This window comes from Cibotium barometz, chromosome 24 (genome assembly GCF_041138505.1).
Source record: "Cibotium barometz isolate CiBa-2024 chromosome 24, ASM4113850v1, whole genome shotgun sequence".
NCBI lineage: Eukaryota > Viridiplantae > Streptophyta > Polypodiopsida > Cyatheales > Cibotiaceae > Cibotium > Cibotium barometz.
The window spans coordinates 1,969,560-1,994,646 of record NC_141069.1 but is presented as its reverse complement, the minus strand read 5'-3'; the positions used below and the strand labels follow the sequence as shown (position 1 = coordinate 1,994,646).

The following is a 25,087-nucleotide window of genomic DNA, read 5'->3' as shown; positions in this document are numbered from 1 at the left end:
AGTGGGACCTGCTGACTTCCCATCCTGGCGTTGAAATCCCCGAGTAGGAGGACTTCCCCGAGCTATGAGAAGTCCATGATATCCTCATATAATGGTAAGTACAGTCACTGGCCATGCTGTGCGGCGTAAGGGGAGTGGCGTGGTGCAAAACAACACACAGCAATGTGGAGAGAGAGAGAGAGAGAGAGAGAGAGAGAGAGAGAGAGAGAGAGAGAGATTAAGCGTCTACTAAAGACCCAATGGGCCTATGAGACCAAAGTGATACAATAATGTCCATGGCATATCTCATCATGGAATGGAAAATAAAACATAAAGAAAACATAAACATAGCTATCTCACTTGGGTGATACAAAACTGTCCATGGAAACTCATCATGGAAATACTAAGAACATAGAAACATGAGAACAGCATCAGCTCCGAGTAGATGGTATATCACTCTCCCAAATGTCAAGCATGGGGCTAATGAGTATGGCCAAGAGGTCTCCCTCAGCTGTTATGTCACGTGGAAAGGTAGCTCGATGGCAGTGGAGCATGTCCTGGATCTGGAGTTGATGAGGTGATCATGGCCAACAGGGGGACCGGGGGCGTCGGGCACGCTAGAGTGCGGAGGCTAGGGCGGGGTGGCTTGGGCCGAAGCTCTCTCAAGAAGGTGTCCCTGTGTCTGCGGAGATCTAGCAGGAAGAGGCCTAGGCAACGCTGGTCCTGGAAGTCAATGATCTTGGAGAGTGGACCAAATTCCTCATGAAATAGAGAGTGAAATCTCCCACGGATCTCATAGTATACTGGGCAGCGGCATATGTAATGCTCCTCCGTCTCAACCTCTGTGTGGCATCCTCTCCTCTTTGGGTCTCCGTATGAGCTTCTCAGCTCTGAAGATGCGCTCAACTCTACCTGTCTCCACTCTGAGGCGGTGGGATGAAACCCGTATCTGGCCAATCGCAATCCACATGGCATGGGACATGTGAACACTCAAGTAGCCCGCCGGTTGTTGGATGAATCCATCCTCAATGAGTGTGAGGAAGTGATCTCTGTAGAAGTGCATCTTCGTGGGGAGCTCTGAAGGTGTGATCCATGTGCAATGGGTGTAGAGGCTAAGAAGATCTAACTGGATAACCAAGTTGGTATCCTCGTAAGAGAGCCAGAGAAAAGGGGAGTCCAAACTATACTGAAGGGGGGGTAGGCGGTCCATGCGGAGCCCATATATTGAGAACCAAGTGGAAACTAGTGCATACCATACTCCAAAGTGACCCTCAAGTGCTAGTTGTCTTGAGGACTCCAGGGCAAGCCTCAGGTACCTGTGGGGATCCATGTGACTGATGCCATTGAGGTATGTGACTGTCTGGAAGAGTGCATCCACTACCATCAGGGCTGCAGCAATCTCTGCCTGGATAATTTGGTGTGGGATTGATGGTTTGCTGCGTATCATACGGGAGAACATCATGACCTGGGGCCTCTCAACTCGCTGCCAATCCTCATCGGATAAATCTGGCCCCTAGAAGGCTGCTCCATACATCAAGGCTGGTGTAACGAGGCTGTCAAAAAGCCAACCCTTCGTCGTGGGCTCCTAGAAATGTGCCTGGAAGCACTGCCGCTCAAGTAAGCTCAAGGCTGCATATCCCCGTGTCACTCTAGCATGTGCTGCAGGAAGCATGGTGAAGCGTGGGCCACAAGTGATACCAAGGTAGGTAGACATAGGATGAGACAATCTCCATAGGATCCCCTCTATATGTGAAGCTCAATCTGGATGTGAAGGGGCGAGAGGTATTGAAGACCATTACCTTGGTTTTACCAAGGTTAACAGAGAGGTCCCGTTGAGTGCAGAGGTCCTGTAAGGCATCCAACTGTCTCTAAAACCCCTTGGCTGAATCTGAGAGGAGGACGATGTCATCTACATAAAGTAGTACGGGGATCAATATGCCTGCCAGTGTGGGGCCAGCCCCGCCTAATCCGTCAATGGAGCTCAAGATTTCATCAATGTAGGTGATAGAGGGCAGCCCTGTTTCACCCCATTAGTGCTGGAAATCTCCTGTGATGTACCTCCTGGGGCTCTCACTCGTTCGGTGACGGACTCATAGATGGTGATGATGCTCCAAACCATGTTAGATGGGACTCCTATCTCCTGTAGATGGTTTAGGAGCAGACTTGTGGTACAATATCAAAAGCTTTGTGGAAATCCACAAAGCAAGAGTAAATCCTCTGATGCCGTGCTCTACCCTCCTCGATGATGGCACGGAGGATGAAGATGTGGTCAAGGGTAGAGTAGCTCCTCTGAAAACCAGCCTGTCTTGAGGCTCTGCATCTTTGGCTCTCTTCAAATGAACTGAGCTCCGCCTCTAGCACTGATCCATAGAGTTTGGCCAATGTGTGGCCAATCATGATCGTTATGTAATTACTAGGATCAAGTGGATCTCCAGCTTTGAGGATGGGGGTGATGGTGTTGGTGGACCAGGAGGGTGGAAATCCTTCACAAAGGGCTCTATTGAGCATGTAGGCTAATAGGGGCGCCAGGGTATCATAGCATGCGAGATGTACACGGTAGTGAGTCCCTCATGATCCTTGGCTCACCCATTGTGTAGTCTACGAATGACCTTGAGGATCATGCTCTTTGTGAAGAAGGTGGAGGTGGTGGGATGGGGATCTGATGGTGAAGGTAGGGGTGGCTGATGGGGGATATGATAGAGGGAGCGTGCATAGGAGTGCCATGTGTCCGGACAGGTGATAGGTGTGGGAGGGCGATGTTCTCGGAGTTTGCTCCAGGCCTCTTTGCAGTTCGGCCCTAAGAAAAGTCGGTATAACTCATCCTCTTTCCGAGCATAAAACTCCCGTTTCTTGCGTTGGGTGAGCCGTTGAGAAATCCATTGCGCTTGGCGCTTCATGATTTGCCCAATCCGTACCTCATGCTTAAGACAGGAGCGTGTGGGCCGACGTTCGTCATCATACCAACAGTTATGGGGCATGGGACCGCAAGGTGGCTTGGCAATAGACCGCCGTGTGCAGATGAATGAAGTGGTGGCGGATGTGTGGAGTATGGTGGTGAGCTGTGATGTGAGGGTGGATAGGGGGGACAGTAGGTTCCACATCCTGGAGTTGGCGGTAGATTTGGTTGGAGTAAACAAGGTCAAGCTCGTGATCAAAAAGGACGTGAGTGTAATGTGAGATGGGGGGTGGTGGCGGAGGGGCGGGTGGTTTGCAGATAAGAGTGAAAAAGAGGTAGGCATGGCCAGCCTCAAAGGGGGGTGGCGGGATGGAGAAGTCGGGGAGAAGGTGTGCCAAAGCCGGAGATCCCATAAGGTAGTCCACTGTGCTAGTACCTCCTGAGTGAGGGAAGGAGGTGAGGGCGTCGGAGGAGGACCATCGAGACATCCCGTTATAGATAACGAGACTGTGTGCAGCTCCCAGCTCGTAAGAGATATCTCCCATACACCATGACCTCCTCACGGTCCTGTGATGATCTCTGTAGCCCTGTGTCAATGATGTCTAGCTCCTGTAGTCTGTATGATAGGGTCATCCAGATCGAGTAGTGGGACCTGCTGCTTCCCGTCCTACTGTTGAAATCCCCGAGCAAGAGGACTTCCCCCAACTTTGAGAACTCCATAATATCCCCATATAATGGTAAGTACGGTGAATGGCCATGCTTTGCGGCGTAAGGGGAGTGGCATGGTGCAACATAACACACAGCAATGTGGATGACTCTATCACTGCTAAGCTGTAGCCGCACCCAAAGATACCATGCATCTTCATCTTTCTGGACGATGCTGAGAATCTGTCGAAGATGGGATCTAAAAAGGACAGCTACCCCTCCAGAGCCACGTACTCCTCCTGATGTGCGGGTCTCACCTCGGAAAGCAGACTCCCACTCATACCCGGCAATGTATGGTTAGCCCCTCTCAGGGCTTTGATGAGTCTCGGTATAAAAAATGACATCCCTGCCTATGAGAATCTCACTCAAGCCTCCTGGATTCGACCACAGCATGCCATTGCAGTTCCATACTGCCAACCTCAGGTGTTTGGTCTCATAGACCCCGCATCCCTATTTGGGACGGCGCTCGATGATATTGACCCTACCATCTCTGTAGATAGCTCTATAGGCCTCATGAATTGTCACCATTGCCTCATGCCGGTGTGCCACCTGTGCTGGGGTGAGATCATCTCCCATGTACACCTCTGTGCCCTTGAGGGCAGCCTGCCTATCTAAGAAGGCATGTCTACTGGTGGCATCAAGGAATCTAATGATGAGGGGCTGCTCGTGTCATATCCTTGCCTGCCCTCCATGTATTTGAAAAGAGGGGGGGGGGGGGGGGGGGGGGAGTGGCGATCCCATCCACTCCTAGCATCTGGCAAAGCGTCATGGCATCCTCCTTGGGGGAAGCCCCTGCCCGTAGCCCCCACACTCGCACATGGAGGGCCCTATCCTTCCTGCGTTTCTCCTTCTCAAGAGTCTCATGTATGATGCTCTGTGGGGGTTTGTGCTTCTTCACCACCTCCACCCAATCTTTCTTAGTGGTCTGCAGTTCTTCTTGCAGCTTATCACTCACAGCTTTCAACTGCTCCAAGTCAGTCCTTAGACCCTCCTGAATATTCAGTTCCCCTTCCTCCATTGTATGGTCCTTGACCGTAGCCTTTAGGGCTTAATCTGCCCTGCATCTCCGGAGGTTTGACAGAAACTTAGTACGAAGGGCTTTGTGTGAATATATGCTCTTATGTGTGTGTGTGTGTGTGTGTGTGTGTGTGGAGTGCGTGTGTGAGAGCATAGCTTGATAGAGAGTTCTATACCCACTATTGGGCACTGATGACGTTAGTGGGGATGTTGTAGTATCTAGTTCATACTATGCATAATGGAGTTGATAGTTATATAGTCTTGTTGGTTGACTACCACGAGTATATAACATGCACGTTCCTAAAAGGTGAATTTGGGCATGTTCCTAGATTCATCTAGGTATATAATTCAGCCGTATTAGCGAACATGCAGATTTCACATTGTGAAGTTTTCGTCCGAGTTGCGGCCAGTTGATATTGTGCTTATTCTTTCTATCTTTAGCGGTGCATTTGCCCTATCAACTACTTATTAAATATTGGCATAGGCTTTGGCATTCATATAGAAGGAGCTAGATCTCTCATTTCTTTTGGTTGTTTTTACATGGTGGTCTCCCCACCAATCAGTGGAGATCAGTTTTTGGTGTAGCACCTACCTGCCCGGCAAATTCTAAGACTGTTCAACATTGCTTATGGGGATGCAACACTGCGCAGCGTATTTGGGGTTCTATAGCCCAACTTATGGGCAAATTGAGTGGCTATGGCATGTATGTTACTTAGGGGGCAGCTGCTTGGCTTTCCCAGTCTAGTCCGTAGCTTTTCTAGGAGGGCAGTGATACAAACATTGCTATTTTCATTCGTAGAGGTATTGCCAAGGATGGTTTGTTGCACGATGTCCCTCACTCACATTATACACCCCCCAAACAGAGGATTGACACCTATTGGGAGATTGTTGCCAATATTATAGCAAGGGAGATCTAGAGAGCTAGATGCACGGAGGCAATTGAGGGTGTCTAGATTTTTGAGTCTCAATGCATTAGTACTATATGGGGTGATATCATCCATATTCTCATGGCTACATGGGCTCATATTCAAGGGTCCTCTCATTCCGCGCAGGTAAAGTGCGTTGTATTTATGCGGGAGTGGGACCATGGCATTTTCTTTTCCTCTAGTCCCACAGGTCTTCCATGGCATCATGATGCTCCTCATTGGTTGAGATCACCTTACATATTGGGGTGATTCTATTCTTCCTTTTAGCCGTGACTGTTGTATGCTTTTCTCACACTTAATAGAAGTCTCTTGAAAAAAAACAAAACAAAACATAGCTATCTCACTAGGGTGATACAAAACTGTCCATGGAACATAGATGCTTTTCTCACATAAGAGGTATGCCACTTTTACTGATGCTTTTCTCACATGAGAGGAGCATCAGCCCCCAGTAGATGGTATACCACTCTCCAAAATATCAAGCATGGGGCTAATGAGTATGGCCGAGAGGTCTCCCTCAGCTACTTCACGTGGAAAGGTAGCTCAATGGCACTGGAGCATGTCCTGGATCTGGAGCTGATGAGAGAGAGAGAGAGAGAGAGAGAGAGAGAGAGAGAGAAAGAAAGAAAGAAAGAAAGAAAGCCGTATTAACGTCTACTAGAGGCCGAACTTGACCGATGAGACAAATCAATGTACAACTGTCAATGTCTTCTGGATGTCCAGAAAAAAAAAAGGACAAAATAAACATGAAATAAACTATGAAAGTACTGAGCTAGTGAGGGGGTGTGATGGATGGAGCACTACTGCTAGAGGCTCAGTATGCAACCTATATGCACAGGGTATACAAGAATGCAATGCAGATCTGTCTTAGCTCCAACCAGTACCATAATGGGGGTGTAATATGTGATACATAGGCGATGGTGAGGCAAAAATACCTCGGAGCATGATCTCCGGGTGTGTGTAAGTGAGCTAGCCGCTCCTGGATATGGTGCTGATGTCGAGAGAGAGAGAGAGAGAGAGAGAGAGAAGGAAAGCTATATTAAGTGTCTACTAAAGACCCAATGGGCCTATGAGACCAAAGTGGTACAAAAATGTCCTTGGCATATCTCATCATGGAATGGAAAATAAAATAAACCAAATCAAAACTATCTCACTGGCGTGGTACAAAACTGTCCATGGTAATCTCATCAAGGAATACTAGGAGAATGAAACATGAAACGTGAGAGAGAGAGAGAGAGAGAGAGAGAGAGAGAGATTCATTAGCGTATTTGGAAGGCCAAAATGGCCTATGAGATCAGAAAAGGGTGTGCATACAATCTCTAATAAAGGATTTACAAAGCATCCCTAAATGCAATTGCAAAACAAAGAAATAGTTGTCCTGCAAACAGAGAAGATTTATTGTTATGCATAGCCCTTGCTTTTGATGAAATCCTAACAGTTATTTGAAATCCTTGTTGCAGGTGCCTTTCTCTCTTGGGCTCTCAAAGGTGGACATGCGAAAAGTGGTGAAGACAAGTCTTTCTGGGGTATGAACATGTCTATTCTATTGTCATTCACTTGATATAATTTTTCATATCTGTTCTCTGCCTTTTATCAAAGGGGAAACTCTGGCAAAGTGGTGGAGTATGCCTCTAGGCTGTAGCCCAGCGGTAGTGCCAGTGCTGGGTACCAGGTTTGAATCTACCCACCTCCCACCGTGGATGGTGATGGCATTGTAATTTCTGTACCCTGTCTTGCAATACACCAAAAAAAAAAAGAAAAGGAAAAAAAAAAGGTATATTTAACATGAGGGAACCTTCTGAGGTTTAACATGAGGCAAGGCTTAGCGAGGGGCGTGGGTCTTACTTGAGAAAAAGCACTTTCTAGAGGAAGCACCTTCTTGAGGGCCAGACCTTGTCAAGAAGGCTTTGGGATGGGATAGAGTCAACTAATCATGGTATTCCAAGACTGATTTGGGGCAAGTTCACAGCGAGATCATTCTTCTAGGAGTCGAGCTTCGCCAGCTATGATTGCCTCCACCACATTCTTTTCTTGACATCTGAGTTGATTGCATCTGCCAGGTGGAAAAAACTTTGTCGGCCATGTATAAGCGGATGCAGAAGCAAATCACATCAGAGGAATTGATCCCTTCCTTGTGGGAGAAATGCAAGGTAAGTGCTCAACATATGCTATGTGATCAGTTCATTTGTTGGCATTCTTCCTCTTGAAGTCTTTCTTGCTATCAACGTGGTGACTTAGTCTAGCTGGCCTTCTTTCTAAAGATCATCTGTTCTCACACTTTTGAGAGTTTTTTGCAGGTGGATTTTCTGGATAAGTACGAGGGATTGGAAGCTCTTCTTGCGAAGTGTTACCCCAGTGAAACTCTGAGCCCATCTTCTGCTGAAATGGCTGAGTTGTTCAAGGTGGTGTAGGATAGCTTGCAGAAGAAAAGTGAATCAGCTCAAGAGGTCCCATCCATCCTAAAGGTAGGAATTTTGTAGATTATGCAAGCACCCTTGTTCAAATTGTGCCATGTACACATTCTATTCTTCAAGATTATGAGACCCTAGACATCTGGGCTGCAGTTTCTGCAGACCAGTGGGAGAGCTTAAGGGAAATGTTTTGTCAAACAAAGTGACAGATCTGTAGCACAAATGGTTAAAATCCCTTTTTGGCAGTCAATCGAGTATTTTACAAGGCTGGCCTTAACAAATGTTGTTCAAAATCTTTTCTCATCATTCCAAGGTAAATGTTTTGAATGTTTTTCTGGACATCCAGAAGACATTGACAGTTGTACATTGATTTGTCTCATAGGTCGAGTTCGGCCTCTAGTAGACGTTAATACAGCTCTCTCTCTCTCTCTCTCTCTCTCTCTCTCTAATTCTCCATCTCTACAAACCTGCAATTCTCTCTCTCTCATATCACCATCATTAGTGCTATCATTGCCAACTCATGTCCACTCCACCTCCACCTCAGGATGACACGTTCCTCAAAACATAACCAACATTTGGACAAGTTTGTGGAATCCATTGCATCCATGGACATGTACATGGCAACGACCGACGACAAACCAGGAGGCATGACAGCTTCTGTCTAACGAACATCAAGGAATCCTTGTCCCTTCAAGGGAAGCAATACAAAAGGGATACGAGTGCAATGCAAGAAGCTTGTGACGAAGAAATGGGAATCATGAAGGCCTACTAACTATGATGAGCAGATCACTGACCTCAAGAACACCCTTCATGGACCAAAGAACCCCGTTGCCATAGCGGAGGAGGAAGCTCGCAAGGTTGCACGGGAAAAGGAGCTGGAGCAACTCAAGGAAGAGAACAAGAAGCTCCTTGAAGAGCTTCAAGAAACAAAGAAGGGAATCATGGAGGGGATTTGTCTAATGGTGAAAGCAACCAAATCCGAAATCCAAGTGGAGAATGCCGGGTTGAGGAAGGAGATCGATGCCACCTCCAAGTGGGCAAATGCAGTCATGAAGGACCTTGACAAGACCTCCGAGTGGGTGGAGGCACCCAAGAAACAAAAACCAGCTCAAGATGCAATCATGATGGCCACCTTGGAAGACATCAACCAGAGGCAATCTGGTGCACTACATGTACAACTCACCAGCCTCCCCATGGAAATTCTCCGAGGGAAGATGGAAAAACTTAGTGCCGGCAAATAGGCATCATTGGAACCCCTATTCACGGGTAGGGAAGGACCTCACCAAGGAGAGGCCCTTAGCAAAAAGGGCAACTCTCCACTCCGCGAAGATATATCTTAGCGATAATCTCACTCTATGGCAGAGCAATGGAAACTTGCAATGGTCCAAAGTTACGGAGGCAAGGAAGGCATGTAAATGGATAGTATCTTGAGGTGGCCGCCTCATCATTATTGAGTGGGGCCTCACCTAGCAATGTAGGATCTCTAGGACTACGGGATGCACTCTACACAACCATGGAATGCAATGTGCCCCTTTGGTTCGATTTAGGAGGTTTCTCAGAGACCTACACAAGGAGAACATCATCTTTGTGAGGTCCCGACACGAGGCCATGACTACTTGACATGCATGGGTGGCCTCCTTCCTAAGTCTCGGAATTACGCTTCCGAGCCTAAGAGCATCAAAAGCACATGAGCCTCAGGTTTGAACAAAAATCCCCCAAAAAAAATCATTTTCATTTTAGAGAGATTTCATAGAAGGTAAATGTGAACAATCAAATGAATTACAATGCAATTCTACATATTATAAATTGAACATGCTTATGCATTCCTTTACAAGAAGTAGCTTTATGAGATAATCTTACTTTGGCAAGGAAAGCTTTGGACTCATCTAGACATCGGCCACCACGTTTCTCTCATTAAGACTTTTACTCCATGACACCCATTTGAGGGTCTCTTCATTTGAGGATCTCTCATGAGAGGTTGCTTCCCTTGACCTCACCCAAACCAAGCAAGAGGCTCCAATTCAGGGTAGGTTGAACCCTAAGCTTGCTACAAGACTTGAGGAGTAATCTCCTTTCGTGAGTGAAATGTTTCCAATTTATGGGTTCATTTAATCAACATTTGCATTGAGGTTGAAAGATAATCATGCTTTAGTTTTATGTGGAATCTTAAAAATCAACTTTAGGGAAATCTACAGTTTAATCATTCGTGTCATCCCTAGTTTCATCACCAACAAAATGAGACACTTGCAAATAAACTTTCATTCGTGCTCGCAATTTCCAAATTTAATTCTATCACAACCTAGCAAAGAACTATACATGAATGAAACCCCAATGCCCTTGTACAATAAGAGGACCCTAATAACTAGAAGTTACCACTAGATAGACCATCAAGGTGAACATAATCAAGAGCATAAAATGATAACTATACGCAACACTTGTATCAACCCATAATCCCTAGACTTTGTATGCATCTAAGTTGAGCTTAATCAAAGAGTCTACAATTTCATTCATAAGTATGATGAGTATCTCAATGGCCTCTAGGTTTAAACTATAGCATACCCATCATCTCTATACATGTTTAGACAAAATGAAATTTAAGATCTTTAATTTTAAACTTAATTAAACCTTCTTAGCCAATCTCTAATCAAGAATGAAATTTTGCATGACTAACAAAACTACTAGACCTCTGATGAAATAGAACTAGATTCCAACAAAGCATTCGATCGTTTTACATGCAATTGACACCTCGTATTCTTCATGTAGTATGGATAAATCAAGCCTACAAACTTCAAAATTTACTTCTCAAAAATCCACAAGGCATTGCATAAACCCATGCTCATCAGCATGATGGAGAAAAGACTCTCTCTCTCTCTCTCTCTCTCTCTCTCTCTCTCTCTCAAATTACATAGTATGAGATGAAAAGGGAAAGTCAAATGGTGATGAAATCCCTATGCCCTAGGTATAAAGCCATAGCCCGTAGGAGCTGCACTCTCCTTGTTTAGGGATGATCACTTGGGTATTGTCTAAAACATGAGAAGGATCAACTATATACCTTTTTAGATGACTCACATGAAATATATTGTGAATCCAAAAATGAGGAGGTAATAGTATCTCATAGGCTTGGTCACTAATCTATCTAGTGATTACATAAGGACCAGAATACCGCGAAAAAAGTTTCTAAAACTTTTTGAGAGATATAGAGCTCTTTTTTGGTTTAACTCGAAGAAATACCATGTCCCCTTCTTTGAACAACCTCACAGACCCGGATAGCTCTTTTATCGACGATTGTGGGCAGCCTTGAGTTCTTTGCAAATCATCTTGACTTGACGATCCATCTCACCCTAGCATTTGATTAGTAGCCTCCACTCTAATCAAGGGATCTAACCAAGTCAAAGGTGTAATACATTCTTGTCCAAAAGGAGCCATTCCCAAGGCTTTGAAAGGAGACATTCCTAGACCCCTATGATAGGAAGCACTCCATGCAAATTCTACCAAATGCAAGAACTTAAACCACTTCTTAGGCTCAAAGCAGCATGTCTTCAATGACTTGATTTACTCTCTCGGTCTATCCATCTGTCTCTGTGGGTGATAAGTACTCATATCCAAATGAGTGTCAAGAGCCTTAAACAAGGTTGTCCAAAACCGAGAAGTGAACTTACTATCTCTCTCACTTACTATATGATGAGGTGACCTCTGAAGCCTTACTATCTCTTTTATAAAACTATGGGCAACATCTATCATAGTAAAGGTCTTCTTAACAGGTAATAAATGGGCTACCTTAGTTAGCATGTCCACCACCACCATGATGGAATCATATCCAGCTTACACGGTGGGAAGTCTAGTGATGAAGTCCATGGTGATACATTGTGGAATTTCCAAAGGATGAAGCTTTCCAGAAAGCTTAATCCTCTTAGATTTGATCCTATTGCAAGTAAGGTATTCCTTTACATAATTCAATACGTACCTTTTTAAACCATGCCAAAAGAAACTCCTCTTAATAGAAGCATAAGTCTTTACATATCCAGGATGTCCAATCATGGCCCTCTATGACTTACTACAGGGAATGCATAACCTTTTATGATAGAAGAGGCATTCGTCTTCTAAAGAATATCCTTCAGACTTTGGGTTCTTTTCACCGGAAGACAAGGCTTGCACAATTGAATGAATAGACCCCTGACTTGCTGAAGGAGAGGGTTAGATAGCATAGAGACTACTAACCATACCAAAACCTAGGGCATCAGCTAATACCAAACTCTTGATTTCAAAATATCAAACTCTTTGGAGAATTTCAATCCACATCTCCTCTACCTCATGTTAAGATTGGGTTGAGTGAAGATCCTCTCTCACTCAAATTACATAGCATGAGATGAAAAGGGAAATTTATAGGGTGATGAACTCCCTATTGCTTTAGGTATAAAGCAATAGCCTGTAGGAGCTGCGACTCTCTCAATAAATTGCAATAATTCAACTCTCATAATTGATAGATAATTTTCCATCAATCACATAGCAATTATCAATATTGAATTGCAAAGCATCACAACTTGCAAATTTGACTATAACACAACATGTAGACAATTGACATCAACCATTTTTGCAAGTAATCAAAAGAGTGTTTAGAGAGATTGTACTGCTCAATTACTTGATTAATACTTGAATTATAGAGAATTGATGAAGAGAAGATCACCACCAAGATCCTCCTTGCTCATGGGAAGCCCACACACCAATAAAGCAAGCTAAGGAGAGCTTAGCCACAAGCAATGAAGAGGGTTGATGCAGTTTTAGATAGCAAACAAACCCCCTACTTGGGTGATGAACATGAGCACCAAATAGACCCCAAATTGAGCCCCAATTTTGACAAGAAATAAGCCCAATAATAGTAAATGATATTCAAAATTACTCTTTCCTCATAGATGCAATCCAATAGGTTGCAAACGGCCATAACTTCCCGCTCACTCATGAGAATATAGTACTCTAAATTACTAGAGCAGTATGTTTGAACAACCTAGCACATCCCGTCTTTGCTCGTAATGGGTCTCCCAAAAAGGAAGGGGGAGATTTAGAATAAGTGGTGGAGAAGGTGCCAAGTGGAGGGGAAGAGGATGGGCACACAAGCCCCACTAGCAAGGCAAGGGGGTGACACTTGTCACCACCCTACATATGTTGCCCAAAAGAATTTAAATCATTTATTTAATCCATTTATCCTCAAGTGCTCACACAACCTTAATCCCATGGAGTAATGAAGACCTAACAATATTTTAATGTTTCATGTAAGCATCACATCCATAGAAAAGTCCCATCATTCTAGGTCAAAAGCATGGGTCTCAGCTAGTGAGTACATCTGGCTCCAAGCACCACTATTTCATCAATCTTAGCTCAACACTAGACTAGGTACCACCAATCAAAGATCACATCATTTAGAGCTAAGAAAACCAAGAAAAAGGTCAATTCATTTTATCTATGTAAATATCCTCATAATCAATACTTCTAGGCACCATCAAACTCATAAAATACCAAGTTGGCTGATAGATGTCATTGTCCCACTAGCTACTAGCATTCACCTTCTCTAGAGAGTAACCTATGCACACAACCATCAAAATTTTACTGGGCATTTTTACATTGTTTCTTCTTTAGCTTTATTTTTAATACATTTAGCTCTATAATAAGCAAAAATATACGACATTACCTATGGCAAAGGAGAAGGAAACTTACAATCTTCTACACGAAGGCACATGAGAGACCTGAGATAGGGCTACCCAAGGCGTTTGGATATGTATGGGAGTCCACACATATGAGCCACACCCGTGCCTTTGCACAAGTTTGGTGCAGGATGGATATAGCCGTCGTATGCCCGTTTGTTTGGAGATAGTATGGAGTACACCCACAATAGGGAGATATCCTCCAATTGGGCGTGAGTTTAATGCATTGGATAGCCAAGATGTAGGTGCATATGTTTGACTTTCGTGTTCACCTAGTTATGCTTCAAAAGAAAGAATCTATATGGATGGTATGATGATGAGTGCACAATCACACAGCTTCACCTCCTCCAATAAAAGGAAATGGGATGGTATGATAATGAGGGTTATACATTAATGATGAGGCCTATACATTGATGATATCTCAAGTTTCATTGATGAGGCCTCTCTCTCTCTCTCTCTCTCTCTCTCTCTCTCTCTCTCTCTCTCTCTCTCTCTCTCTCTCTCTCTCTACCATGCAACCCTTTCAAAAATACATCACCAATCAAAAGGGAAAATATGATCTATGTATGCAAAGGAAGATTAGAAAACATGTGTTATAAGGGTATTGGAAAAGATTGTGTACTAGTGTGTACATGGGTCTAGCATGTAGAGGTATGCATGCATAATATTGTATGCATCTCATACACTTCTTCTACAGCTATGGAGACGTGTTGAACCTTTGGGTTCCCTTACACCTCCACTTATATTACCATGACAACCTCTAGCATCAAGAGAACTACTCCAGTGAAACATATCATGACTGATGAAACTACTAAAAATCTGGAGTATGTGGTGGAGTTAGTGCAAAATCCACCATATAGGAAGGAATCCCAAGATTCTTTGTAGATCATCAAGGAATTTTGATTTTGGCGTTCCAAGTGAGTGTTAGACAACCCAGAGGTAGAGATATGAATTCAACAACACATAGGTCTTCTCTATAGTGTTATCATTACCAAGGACCTCTCAAAGATTTACAAAGTGTCATATGATAAATTCATCAAGCCTACAAACATCAGTAGCCATATCTTTTCATACCCTCACTAGATTGCAAGCAAAGAAAGTAGGTACTACAATTTAAAATGATGAGAATTCTAAGACATCGACAAAAAGAAGAGTGAAGAAGGTAGGTAAAAAAGGAGAAGATAGTCTCCTTGTTTAAAATGGCTTTGATGAGAATTCTAAGATGTTAACAAAAAGAAGAGTGAAGAAGGTAGGTAAAAAAGGAGAAGATGGTCTCCTTGTTTAAAATGGCTCTAATGAATAGGTTCTGTTGAACATCCTACCACCACCTCTTCAACTACTCCTCCTTAGAACGATTTGATTATAGAACAAATTAAGCAAGTTACTACCAATGCTAAATTTGTTACTAGTCAAAAAGATACTCGATAAAAAACTGCCAAAAGAAAGGGAAAATACTAAAATCTTTCTTAAAAAAATTTAAAGAGTCACAATAGAAGAAACAAAAATTTTGGTACATGAGTGCCAAGAGAAGTTTGAGGCTAGCTAGTAAGATTCCCAAACCAATACATTCTACCTTTTTGTCTCACTTTAACCTTTTTGTGTGTTGCTACCTTTTTGTCTCACTTTAGAGATAGAGAGAAGCACAACACTCAAAGTAGGTTGATGAGAATGAGTGGTGTATACACGCTTGGAGAAAAAAACCTCCTAAGGAGGGGAAAAGTGCCTTGGCCCATTATTAGCCTACGTCCACATATCACTACTCTCCTACAAGGAGCCTCTCCCTGATATAATGACAATGCACCTCAATGTGTTTTATATGAGTATGTAACAGTGGGTTCCTCACACAATAACAACCAAGGCACTCTAGCTATGCCAGTGATGAAGATGGAAGTTGGGGATTACTATCCAATATCAAGATCTACCAAAAGACACTTGACCACTATAAAAGTTCCATGTACTCAACTTCACAGCTCAATGTGTCCACCATTGTGACTGCTTCTTACTCTAAGCCATGATATATATAAATCACCAAGATGAAAGCAAAAGCCACTAGTGGACACTCGCATTCCATAACATCCAGTAGTAGTCTAATCGAGGTCACTGAAGCATGCAGATGAATATAACCCCCCTTAGCATAGAATAGCCCAACAAAAATTGAGTGCCCTCCCATAAGTATTGGAATACTCACTTGCTCACTTGGCAACCTGCCAATACTTACTTTTGAAACCCTACACTGAATTTATGGCCTTGTATTACATAGACTGATGAGGCACCCAATAGACTGATGAGGCACCCAATAGCTTGTTGATAAAAAGATGCATCAAATGGTTCACTTGCATCATGTCTCTACTAGTGCAGCAATAGTCTTATAGTCGTAAAGACCAAACTGTGTAAGTAATCTCTCTAAGTACTTTGACTACAACATCATAATATCATCATCATGCTGTATGAATTATATGCCCAAAATAGTAATGTAGTAAATCCAAATCTATCATCTTAAATGACACATATAATTCAGCATTGAAGGCTAAAATCTTATCCTCATTAGGGCTTATGAGAAGCATGTAGTCAATGCATAAAATGATGACTTTTACTCATTTTTATATAGAGGGTACTCTCATTTGGACTATTGTAAAAACCATTTTCACATAGAGGGTACTCTCAGTTGGACTGTTGTAAAAACCATTTACCTCCAAGTATACATTTATCTTCTCATACCATAATCTGGAAGCATGCTTAAGGCCATATAAATCTTTTCTTAACTTGCATACTTTAAACTCATGTCCCTTCTGAACAAAACCACGAAGCTGAGATACATAAATAAATTACCATTCAAGAAGGTGGTCTTAATATCCAACTGAAGTACATTCCATCTATGATGTGCTACTAATGCAATAATACACCGGATTATAGTAATAAAAGACGTGGGAAAAAGGTCTCATAATAGTCTATGCCCTTCTCCTAAGCATAACCCTTTGTAACAATCCTTGCCACTACCATCAACTTTACACTTAAGCTTATAAACCCACTTTATACCAATAGCCTTTTAACCATAAGGCAAATCTACCAAATACCAAGTGTCGTTTTTCAAGATTGAGTTGTACTCATCCTGCATGGCCTCCATCCAATGATCATTTTCATGTGCTTCCTCAAAGGAAATAGGTTCCTCTTCATTGCATATACTAGCAATGAGAGCATGATCCACAAAAGAATTAAGTTGTACTCATCCTTCATGGCCTCCATCTAATGAGCACTTTTATGTACTCATCCTTCATGGCCTCCATCTAATGAGCACTTTTATGTGCTTCCTCAAAGGAAATAGTTCCTCTTCATTGCATATACTAGCAATGAGAGCATGATCCACAAAAGAATAAGATGCACGATAAGAATGTGTATGTATCTTGCTAGGCAAAGAAGTAGCTAATTTTCTATCCCTTGATGTTTGCACTACCATTTTGGCATACTCTTAGATGTTTGTATGGTTGTGCCCTTTCCTCATCCACTATATCATCCATAGTTGCCTTATCAATAGACTGATCTATGGCCTAAAATTTAAGCTGATTTTCAACCAATAGGTTTTGTGCTCCACATATGGATGTCCCTAATTATACAACGGTAGAAGTGTATCAAAGATATCCTATGAGCATACATTTTGCTATTTTTTTGCATACAAGCATGGGTTGAACTGATTTCTCAACAGAGACAACATCTCTACTCACCCAAATATACCTTGTGGCTGGATGGTAGAGCCTATACCCATTACCCTTTGCTTTTTCTGAGTTGTATCCCATAAAAATATATTTATCGCTTGCATTGTTGCTCAGGCACAAGAGCATAAGTAAGATAACCAAAAATATGTAAATGAGCCACAGATGGCTTCTTGCCAATCCAAGATTGGAATGGCTTTCTGCCATTCCAAGCTTGATAAGGGGTAATTGTCTTTAAAGCCTCAGTGAGGCATATGTTTAGAACATAACTACTTTTAAGGCGCAACAAGCTTCCAAAATTCAAGTGACCAAAGCAGGCATGTCATAGCTCCATGTCACTCATAGCATGTGTGGTTGCTCTCGTAATTGAACAAGCATTATGGGCCAACCTCTCTCATGTATGTATCCCAACATGTAAAGCTCATGACTTAGAGTACTAGATACAACAATGATGTCTCCATTATTATGATCATGAAGTAACACCTATTGTCACAACAAATTTGACCACTAGGCATGTCCTAGCAAAAATGGCAGAGACTCACAATAAGTTATTTTTAATACCTTGAACAAATAAGACTTTTGAGAGACTAATTGTCCCACCATTTGCAATAGTGAGCAGCACAACCTTACCAACAACTCCTTTCTCACTAAATATAAGGAGTTGTTTGCACATCTTACTATGCCTTTGAGGAGAAAACTCGAGGGAGGAAAATAAATTGTGTTAAAAAGTAATGTGCTTGCTAGCACCACTATCAAAACATACCAAACATGTTGATCTATCACTGGCATACATACATCATGGATAAGAGAGTCATAATTACAATGCACAATGAATGCCCAATCATCCGTTTGTGCTTAGTTTGCTGACTCTATCTTTTCAACACGTGGTGTTGGATGAAGCAACCAAGTGCATCAGCCATACGCCTGACTCTTTCTTCTTCTCCTTTTCCAACCTTCTTCTTCATTCATTAATATAATGGCATAGCTTCTACAGTAGTTATATTTACCTTTCTTCTTAGGCTTATCACCCCCTTCTTAGCATCCTTGCCCCTCACAAGATAGCTAATTCTACCTTTGGCATATAGCCACCCTAAAAAAAGGCTTTACCTTTACCTTTTTGTGACTGGCAGCAGCAGTGAAATGCTTGATCTCCCATATGTATACTAGTTTGGTTTTGCCACGATTTCTCTTTTTGAACATTGCAACCAACTCATCAAATATAAGGGCATTGGGGCTACTTCCCTTCATCATGAGCAAAAGTGCGAATACAAAACCCTAGTATGAATTCAGTAAAGCTATGAGAATAGTAGACACTAATGAACTTTCTAGATAGGCCACATCTATACATGAAAGATTATCTCTAAGATCTTTGATCCTTGTGAGAAACTCATCCATTAAGTCTCCCTCATTCATATGCTTGAACTCTAACTTATGCAAGTAGACCACTCATGCCTTATTACATACCTTATATATAAAGTGGAGAAAGTGATGTGCATCCCAAGCCTACTTGGTCGTTTTACATGAGCGAATATGAGGAATAATTCTTCTTTTCACAAAAAGTGCCACCAATGCATATACATGTATACCCTTGCTATCCCACCTAGCTTGTTCCATTGTATGGGAGGTACAGAGGCAAAATGCCACAGTTATATTTGAGCAAGTATAACCATCCAAAGTACTTAAACTATTATGCATTGGTGAGGCGGGCATGCCTTAATGCCAATAACAACATTCTAAATCCCTTTAGTATAACCAATACATGACACATCATATAGGACCACAACATTCTAAATCCCTTTAGTATAACCAATACATGACACATCATATAGGACCACAACATGTAGTTGGTCCCATCAAGCTTATTCTCAATGGAAAGCATCCCAAAGACATTAGTGCTTACCATTTGAGTCTGCAAATAATGTATCTCTAATGCAAAATGCAAATATCACAACCTGTGGATACTATTAATTCCCCCACCGCCAGTATATCACGAATGAGGAAGAAACCTCCAAAAGTTTATGAAAAATGGTAGGGTGTAGAGTGTGGAAATGTTATAGGCAGGTATGCAAAAGTCGATGATAATGAAATGATGTTGACAAAGCTGTTGATGATGAGCTCGAATATGTAATGTCGATGATGATGGAGAAACAATAATGATGGCCCTATTTGTAGATATTACTGGAATGTAAAAACCTGAAATCAAATAAAGATAGTTCAATCTTATACTCCCCTCGAAAACCTTATAGAATGCAAAACAAGCCTAAAATACACATAAAATAGCTCAAAAGTTAAAAAAAATCTTTGGTAACACAACTTAATCTGAGAGGATAAGGTATACCTTTGCCACCTAAAAGGATAGCTTAATCTGATAGGATAGGGTATACCTTTGCCACCTAAAAGGATAGCTCAATCTAAGATGATCAAAAGAGTAGCTCAACAGGGTGATGATGAGGGGGTGAGGGCCCAAAGAACCTCCTCTAATACCAAGTGTTGGAGTGGAGACAAAGGTAGCAACACACACACACACACACACACACATGCAATAAGCAAGCAGAGATAGAGAGAAGTACAACACTCAAAGTAGATTGATGAGAATGAGTGAAGTATAAGTTAGGTGACATGATAAGGTCACTTACACACCCACTCATAAGAGTGTGCACATGCTTAAGGAAAAAAACCTCCTAAAAGGAGGAAAAAAGTTCCCCGGCCCATTATTAGCGTATGTCCACACATCACTACCATATATATATATGGCTACAAATAATTTATATTGGGTTTGATTTTTAGTTATTAAATTTTAAAGTTTTGACATGAGATATGATAGATTTGTTACACCCATTTCAATCATTTTAACTATAAGCATGAATATATTTTGATAAATATTCTAAATGTAATGGTTACAATCATGGGTTTCTTAAACCTTTAACTAGATCATGTGATTCTTAAATATTTTAGAAATATTTTGAAAGTGATGGGCTTCTTAAATCTTGAATTGAAACACATATAGTGAATTTTATATATACCACCACAATAATCAAGGTCTAAAGTAAATTTTAAATAAAAAGAGTTTTTGAAGTAGTCAATTTAAAAGATTTCACATGATAGATGCATCTGATTTATACATGTTTGGATCGCCTTAACTATAAGCATGACAATATTGAGAAAGTTAATATGGCTAAAATAAGAAACTTGCTAGAGCCTAATTTAGGTCTAGTTTCTTATTTTAGCCATAACTTCCTCAATATTGGTCGGCTTCCTCGTGTAGATGGAGAATTTTCGGCTTTCCACTTCACATGCAACCGTTTTAACTACAAACAAAGGAAGTTATGGCTAAAATATGAAACCTCGTAAAGCCTAATTTGGGTCTAGTTTCTTATTTTAGACATAACTTCCTCAACGTTGATCGACTTCCTTATGTAGATGGAAGAATGTTTGCTTTCCATTTGATATTTCCACTTGACATGTAACCACTTTATGAATTATTGAACATGTTGATATATGTGGTGTTGTAGAACTCCTTCTTGGACTCCTTCTTAGACACCACACTCTTATACTCCATTGAATCCCATCCAGTTGCATCCAACCTCCCCACATGGTGCCACCTATTTGTGAAGATCACTTCCTCAACCTCACGGCACACCTACCCTCAACTTCCACATCCATGAAGACTCACTTTAATCGGCTAAGGTCACTTCCTCAACCTCATGGCATAACCTAGCCTCAACTTTCCCATCCATGATGACTCACTCCACTCGGCCAACTTCCTTGACCTCACAGCACCACCCAGCCTCAACTTTCTCATCCATGAAGACTGTTATGGCTCACCCTAACCCTCCTTGAAACACATCCAAAAAGAGATTACCTAGTGAACTGCAACTGTCGTGAGTGAGGATCTTTCCAATAGCCGAGCTCGTAACCCTTGAGGTCTCCAAGCTTTACAACTCCTTTAGAAGCAATTCCACCACATCTCCCAGGAGAGTTGTCACACTGCCGCATTGCACTATGGGTCCTCGTCTCTCCTCTCACCTCACTTCACTCACACACACTCACTAGCATGCATTAGGGAGAGAGATTAGCAAGAGGATTAGCAAGAGCAAGACTCAATTGCACAATGGGAGAGTATGTTGTATTATGAGAGAAATTCACTTATATACATGGCCATACATTTTCACAGTTACTTAAACTGTGGCCGACCGGGCACTTAAGGCTAGTAATAAGAGGCCTAATGCTATTACAATGACTACTCTCATAATATATCCATCAAGTACATCACTTAGGACTTCATCCTAACTTGCTACCACATGCTCTTGAAGCGAGAATCGCCATAAATACTCCGTCACATCATTATGGGTACCTATCCAAGTTGTAGCTTTGGACACTATTGCTTCATATCTTGAATGTATGACCCTTTGGTGTATCTAGCGTGACTCCTTGATGTAAGATAATGGTGGTAGGTCTTGTTAATCCCATAATCGGATTAACATTTTTTCCTTCCTAATGGTGATCACATATGCAATCACGTTGAAGACCTTTGCGTGGGGAGAATAAAAAAGCATTGTCGATGACTTTGATGTTTAATGATGTTCAATGGTCTTTGTTCCTCCAGAGGAAATAAGAAAATCTAGTTAATGAATGAAGAGGTTAGTTGTTTATTGGGAATTCCTAATGGGGTGGGTGGTGGGGTTTTTTGCGAATGATTGCATATTTTATATTTGTGTGTCCCCTTTTTTTTGGGCTCAATTTGTTTTTAGAAATCATTGGCAAGGTTACATGTGATTTTTGTTAGTGGTGGGGACACTAAGAGATGTTAATAATGGGAGAGAAGAGAGAGAAGGTCCGGAGGAACATAGACTTAATCATCAAAATGAGATGGTGATTCTTAGTTCCTCATATGGTTCATTGAAGCGACATTCATCATTTGAAGTAATTGGCTTGATGATGTCTCTTTGTGAGGCAGGATTCTTGTCAAATGTTGTTGAGTAGGATCCGATCTTGCCTTCTTCTACCCATGTGCTTTTTATGTTTTTATGTATATATTCAATTTATTTTTTTCCACATGAAACCTAGTTTCGTGAAAGTGCAGAAAATGGTTCATGTCGAACCAGACACCACGGAATATTAAATTCAAAAAAAAATTCTTAGCGCATCAAACCTAGTTCCGTGAAAGTGCAGAAAATGGTTGACACCATGAACCAGATTCCACATAATATTAAATTCGATTTATTTATTTTTCACATGAAACCTAGTTCCATGCAAGTGTAGAAAATGGTTCACGCCATGAACTGGACTCCATGGAATATTAAATTTGATTTTTATTTTTTATTTTTTCACATGAACCCTAGTTCCATGAAAGTGTAGAAAACGGTTCACACCGTGAAACGGCCTCCACGGAATATTAAATTTGATTTTTTTCCGCACGAACTCTAGTTCCGTGAAAATGTAGAAAATGGTTCACGTCGTGAATTGGACTCCACGGAATATTAAATTTGATTTTTTATTTTATTTTTTTAATGCCTGAACTTTCACAATCGGATTTTTTTCATTCACGGCCGGATTTTTTCCGTTCACAGGCTAGATTTCCGTTCACGGCCAGATTTTTTTTAAAGAGTTTATTGGGAAATACGAATTTCTCTTTTTTAGGGGGAATATTTTTGAATTTAAAATAAAAGGGATATGGACATTTTCTCAAAAAGGTAATTGGGAATCAAAAAAGTCAACCTTTTAATGACACCTCTTACACCCTTCATAAATGACTCCCAAAATGGATAATTTTGACAACTCATGAGTATCTACTCATTAAATGCAATTAGCTTTAATGAGTTATGTTTAAAAATAATTAAGGATTAATCCAAGATTAATCCTTTCACTAATCTTTTCCTCTTTTACACTTATCAAAGAATCCAATTAATCATTAATCCTTAATTAATTCACACAATTGAGCACATCATTGGATAGAGTAAGGGAATCTAATCTTTTGTTAGAATTAGGGTTGCAACAAGAAGAAAGCACACAAAGCTTGGAGAAGAAGAAGCAAGAATGCACACAACACACAGTGTATTAGATTGTGTTAATGTACAAAGATAAGTTAGCCCTAGAATGATGGGCGTATATACAAGCCGGGGGGAAAAACCTCCTAAGGAGGAAAAAAGTGCCCCGGCGGTCCTAAGTGTGTTCACACACATCACTGCCTATATATATGGTAACAAATCCCCTAGGAGTGATGGTGGTGAACGAGAGCTAGCACTCATGTATGGGGAAGTGCCATGCCCAAAGCTTTGCGGAAAGCTTCAAACTTCTCACGAGGAAGTGCCTTTGTGAAAAGATTAGCGGCAAGGTTGTCCTGTGTTGGCACACATGCCAAGCTGATCTCTCCTGCTGAGAGTCTCTCCCTGACATAGTGATAATGCACCTCAATGTGCTTTGTGCAAGCATGAAAAACTGGGTTTCTCGCGTAACTACCAATGCGCTCTGGCTGTCAATGTAGATAGAGGTGGCAAAACACCCAAGTCAGCCATAAGCTGTTTGAGCCACACACACTCAACCATAGCTGTGAAAGCTGCCCTATACTCAGCTTTCACAACTAGAACTGGCCACAGTAGGTTGCTTCTTGCTCAACCAATATATGCATGAGCTACCGAGCATGAAACCAAAACCACTTGTGGACACTCTTGTGTCATAGCAACCAACCCAAACTGAGTCTGAAAAGGCATGTAAATCTGGCGGCAACGATTTTCCCTTGGGATAAAACAACCCAAGATATATGGTGCCACTCAAGTAGCAAAAGATGCGTTTCCAATGCTGAGACCCTGGGCTATGCATAAACTGTCCGGCCTCATAATGCATACATAAATGAGGCAACCAACAGCTGTCTGATAGAGTGTGACATCAAAGTGATCTCCAGCATCATGAAAACTCAACTTCAAACCTGTCTCCATTGGAGTAGCAATAGGCTTGCAGTCTTCAAGGCCAAATCTCCGTAACAATGTCTCAATATGCTTTGTCTGACACAAAGCAATACCTCCATCACACTACTTAAATTATATCCCCAAATAATGATGCAAATGCTCCAAATCTGACATCTCAAAAGAGGCATTCAAATCGGCCTTAAAATCAACAATATGGCTCTCATTTGGTCCTGTGAGCAGCATGTCATCGACATAGAGAGCACTGATTAGATGTACATCATCCACACGTTTAACATACAAAGTACTTTCTGTTGGACTATTCTGAAAACCATGTGCAGTCAAATATGCATGTATCTTTTCATACCAAGCACGTGGAGCTTGCTTTAAACCATACAAAGCCTTTTTTAACCTGCACACTTTGTTTTCCTGCCCTCTTTGAACAAAACCACGAGGCTGCGATACATACACCTCCTCATGCAAATCTCCATTCAAGAATGTAGTCTTTATGTCCAGCTGATGAACATTCCAACCATTATGAGCTGCCAATGCACAAATGCTACGAATGGTAGGCATATCTACATAGGCTGAATATTTATCTCATTAGGACTTACATTTGAATTCCCACCTGTAAACAGAGGCAACAACGTATCAAATACATCCCGTGAGCTCACACCTATCTCTTTGGTACATGATAACAAAGGCTGCACAGCATCTTCCACAAAAACAACATCTCGACTAATCAAGATACGCTTTGACTGTGAATGATACAATCTGTAACCCTTGCTCTCAGCACTATAACCAACAAAAATGCATTTGACCTTGTTTTTCGCATGTAGTCCCAAGCAATG

The 25,087-nt window shown here is 41.7% G+C and overlaps 1 protein-coding gene across 3 annotated transcripts in view; it reads left to right on the top strand.

Annotated features, from left to right (window-relative positions):
* Positions 1–8,363, top strand: part of LOC147624793 (exocyst complex component SEC3A-like) — a 112,393-nt gene extending 104,030 nt beyond the window's left edge. For 2 of the 3 annotated variants that reach the window (XM_086818018.1, XM_086818017.1), the window contains 3 exons: positions 6,981–7,046; positions 7,581–7,670; positions 7,818–8,363. In XM_086818018.1, the coding sequence (XP_086674144.1) occupies positions 6,981–7,046; positions 7,581–7,670; positions 7,818–7,931 (270 nt within the window). In that variant the 3' untranslated portion in view covers positions 7,932–8,363. The remainder of the gene's footprint in view (positions 1–6,980; positions 7,047–7,580; positions 7,671–7,817) is intronic. The other variant, XR_015268850.1, reaches the window with a different exon arrangement.
* Positions 8,364–25,087: the final 16,724 nt, after the last annotated feature.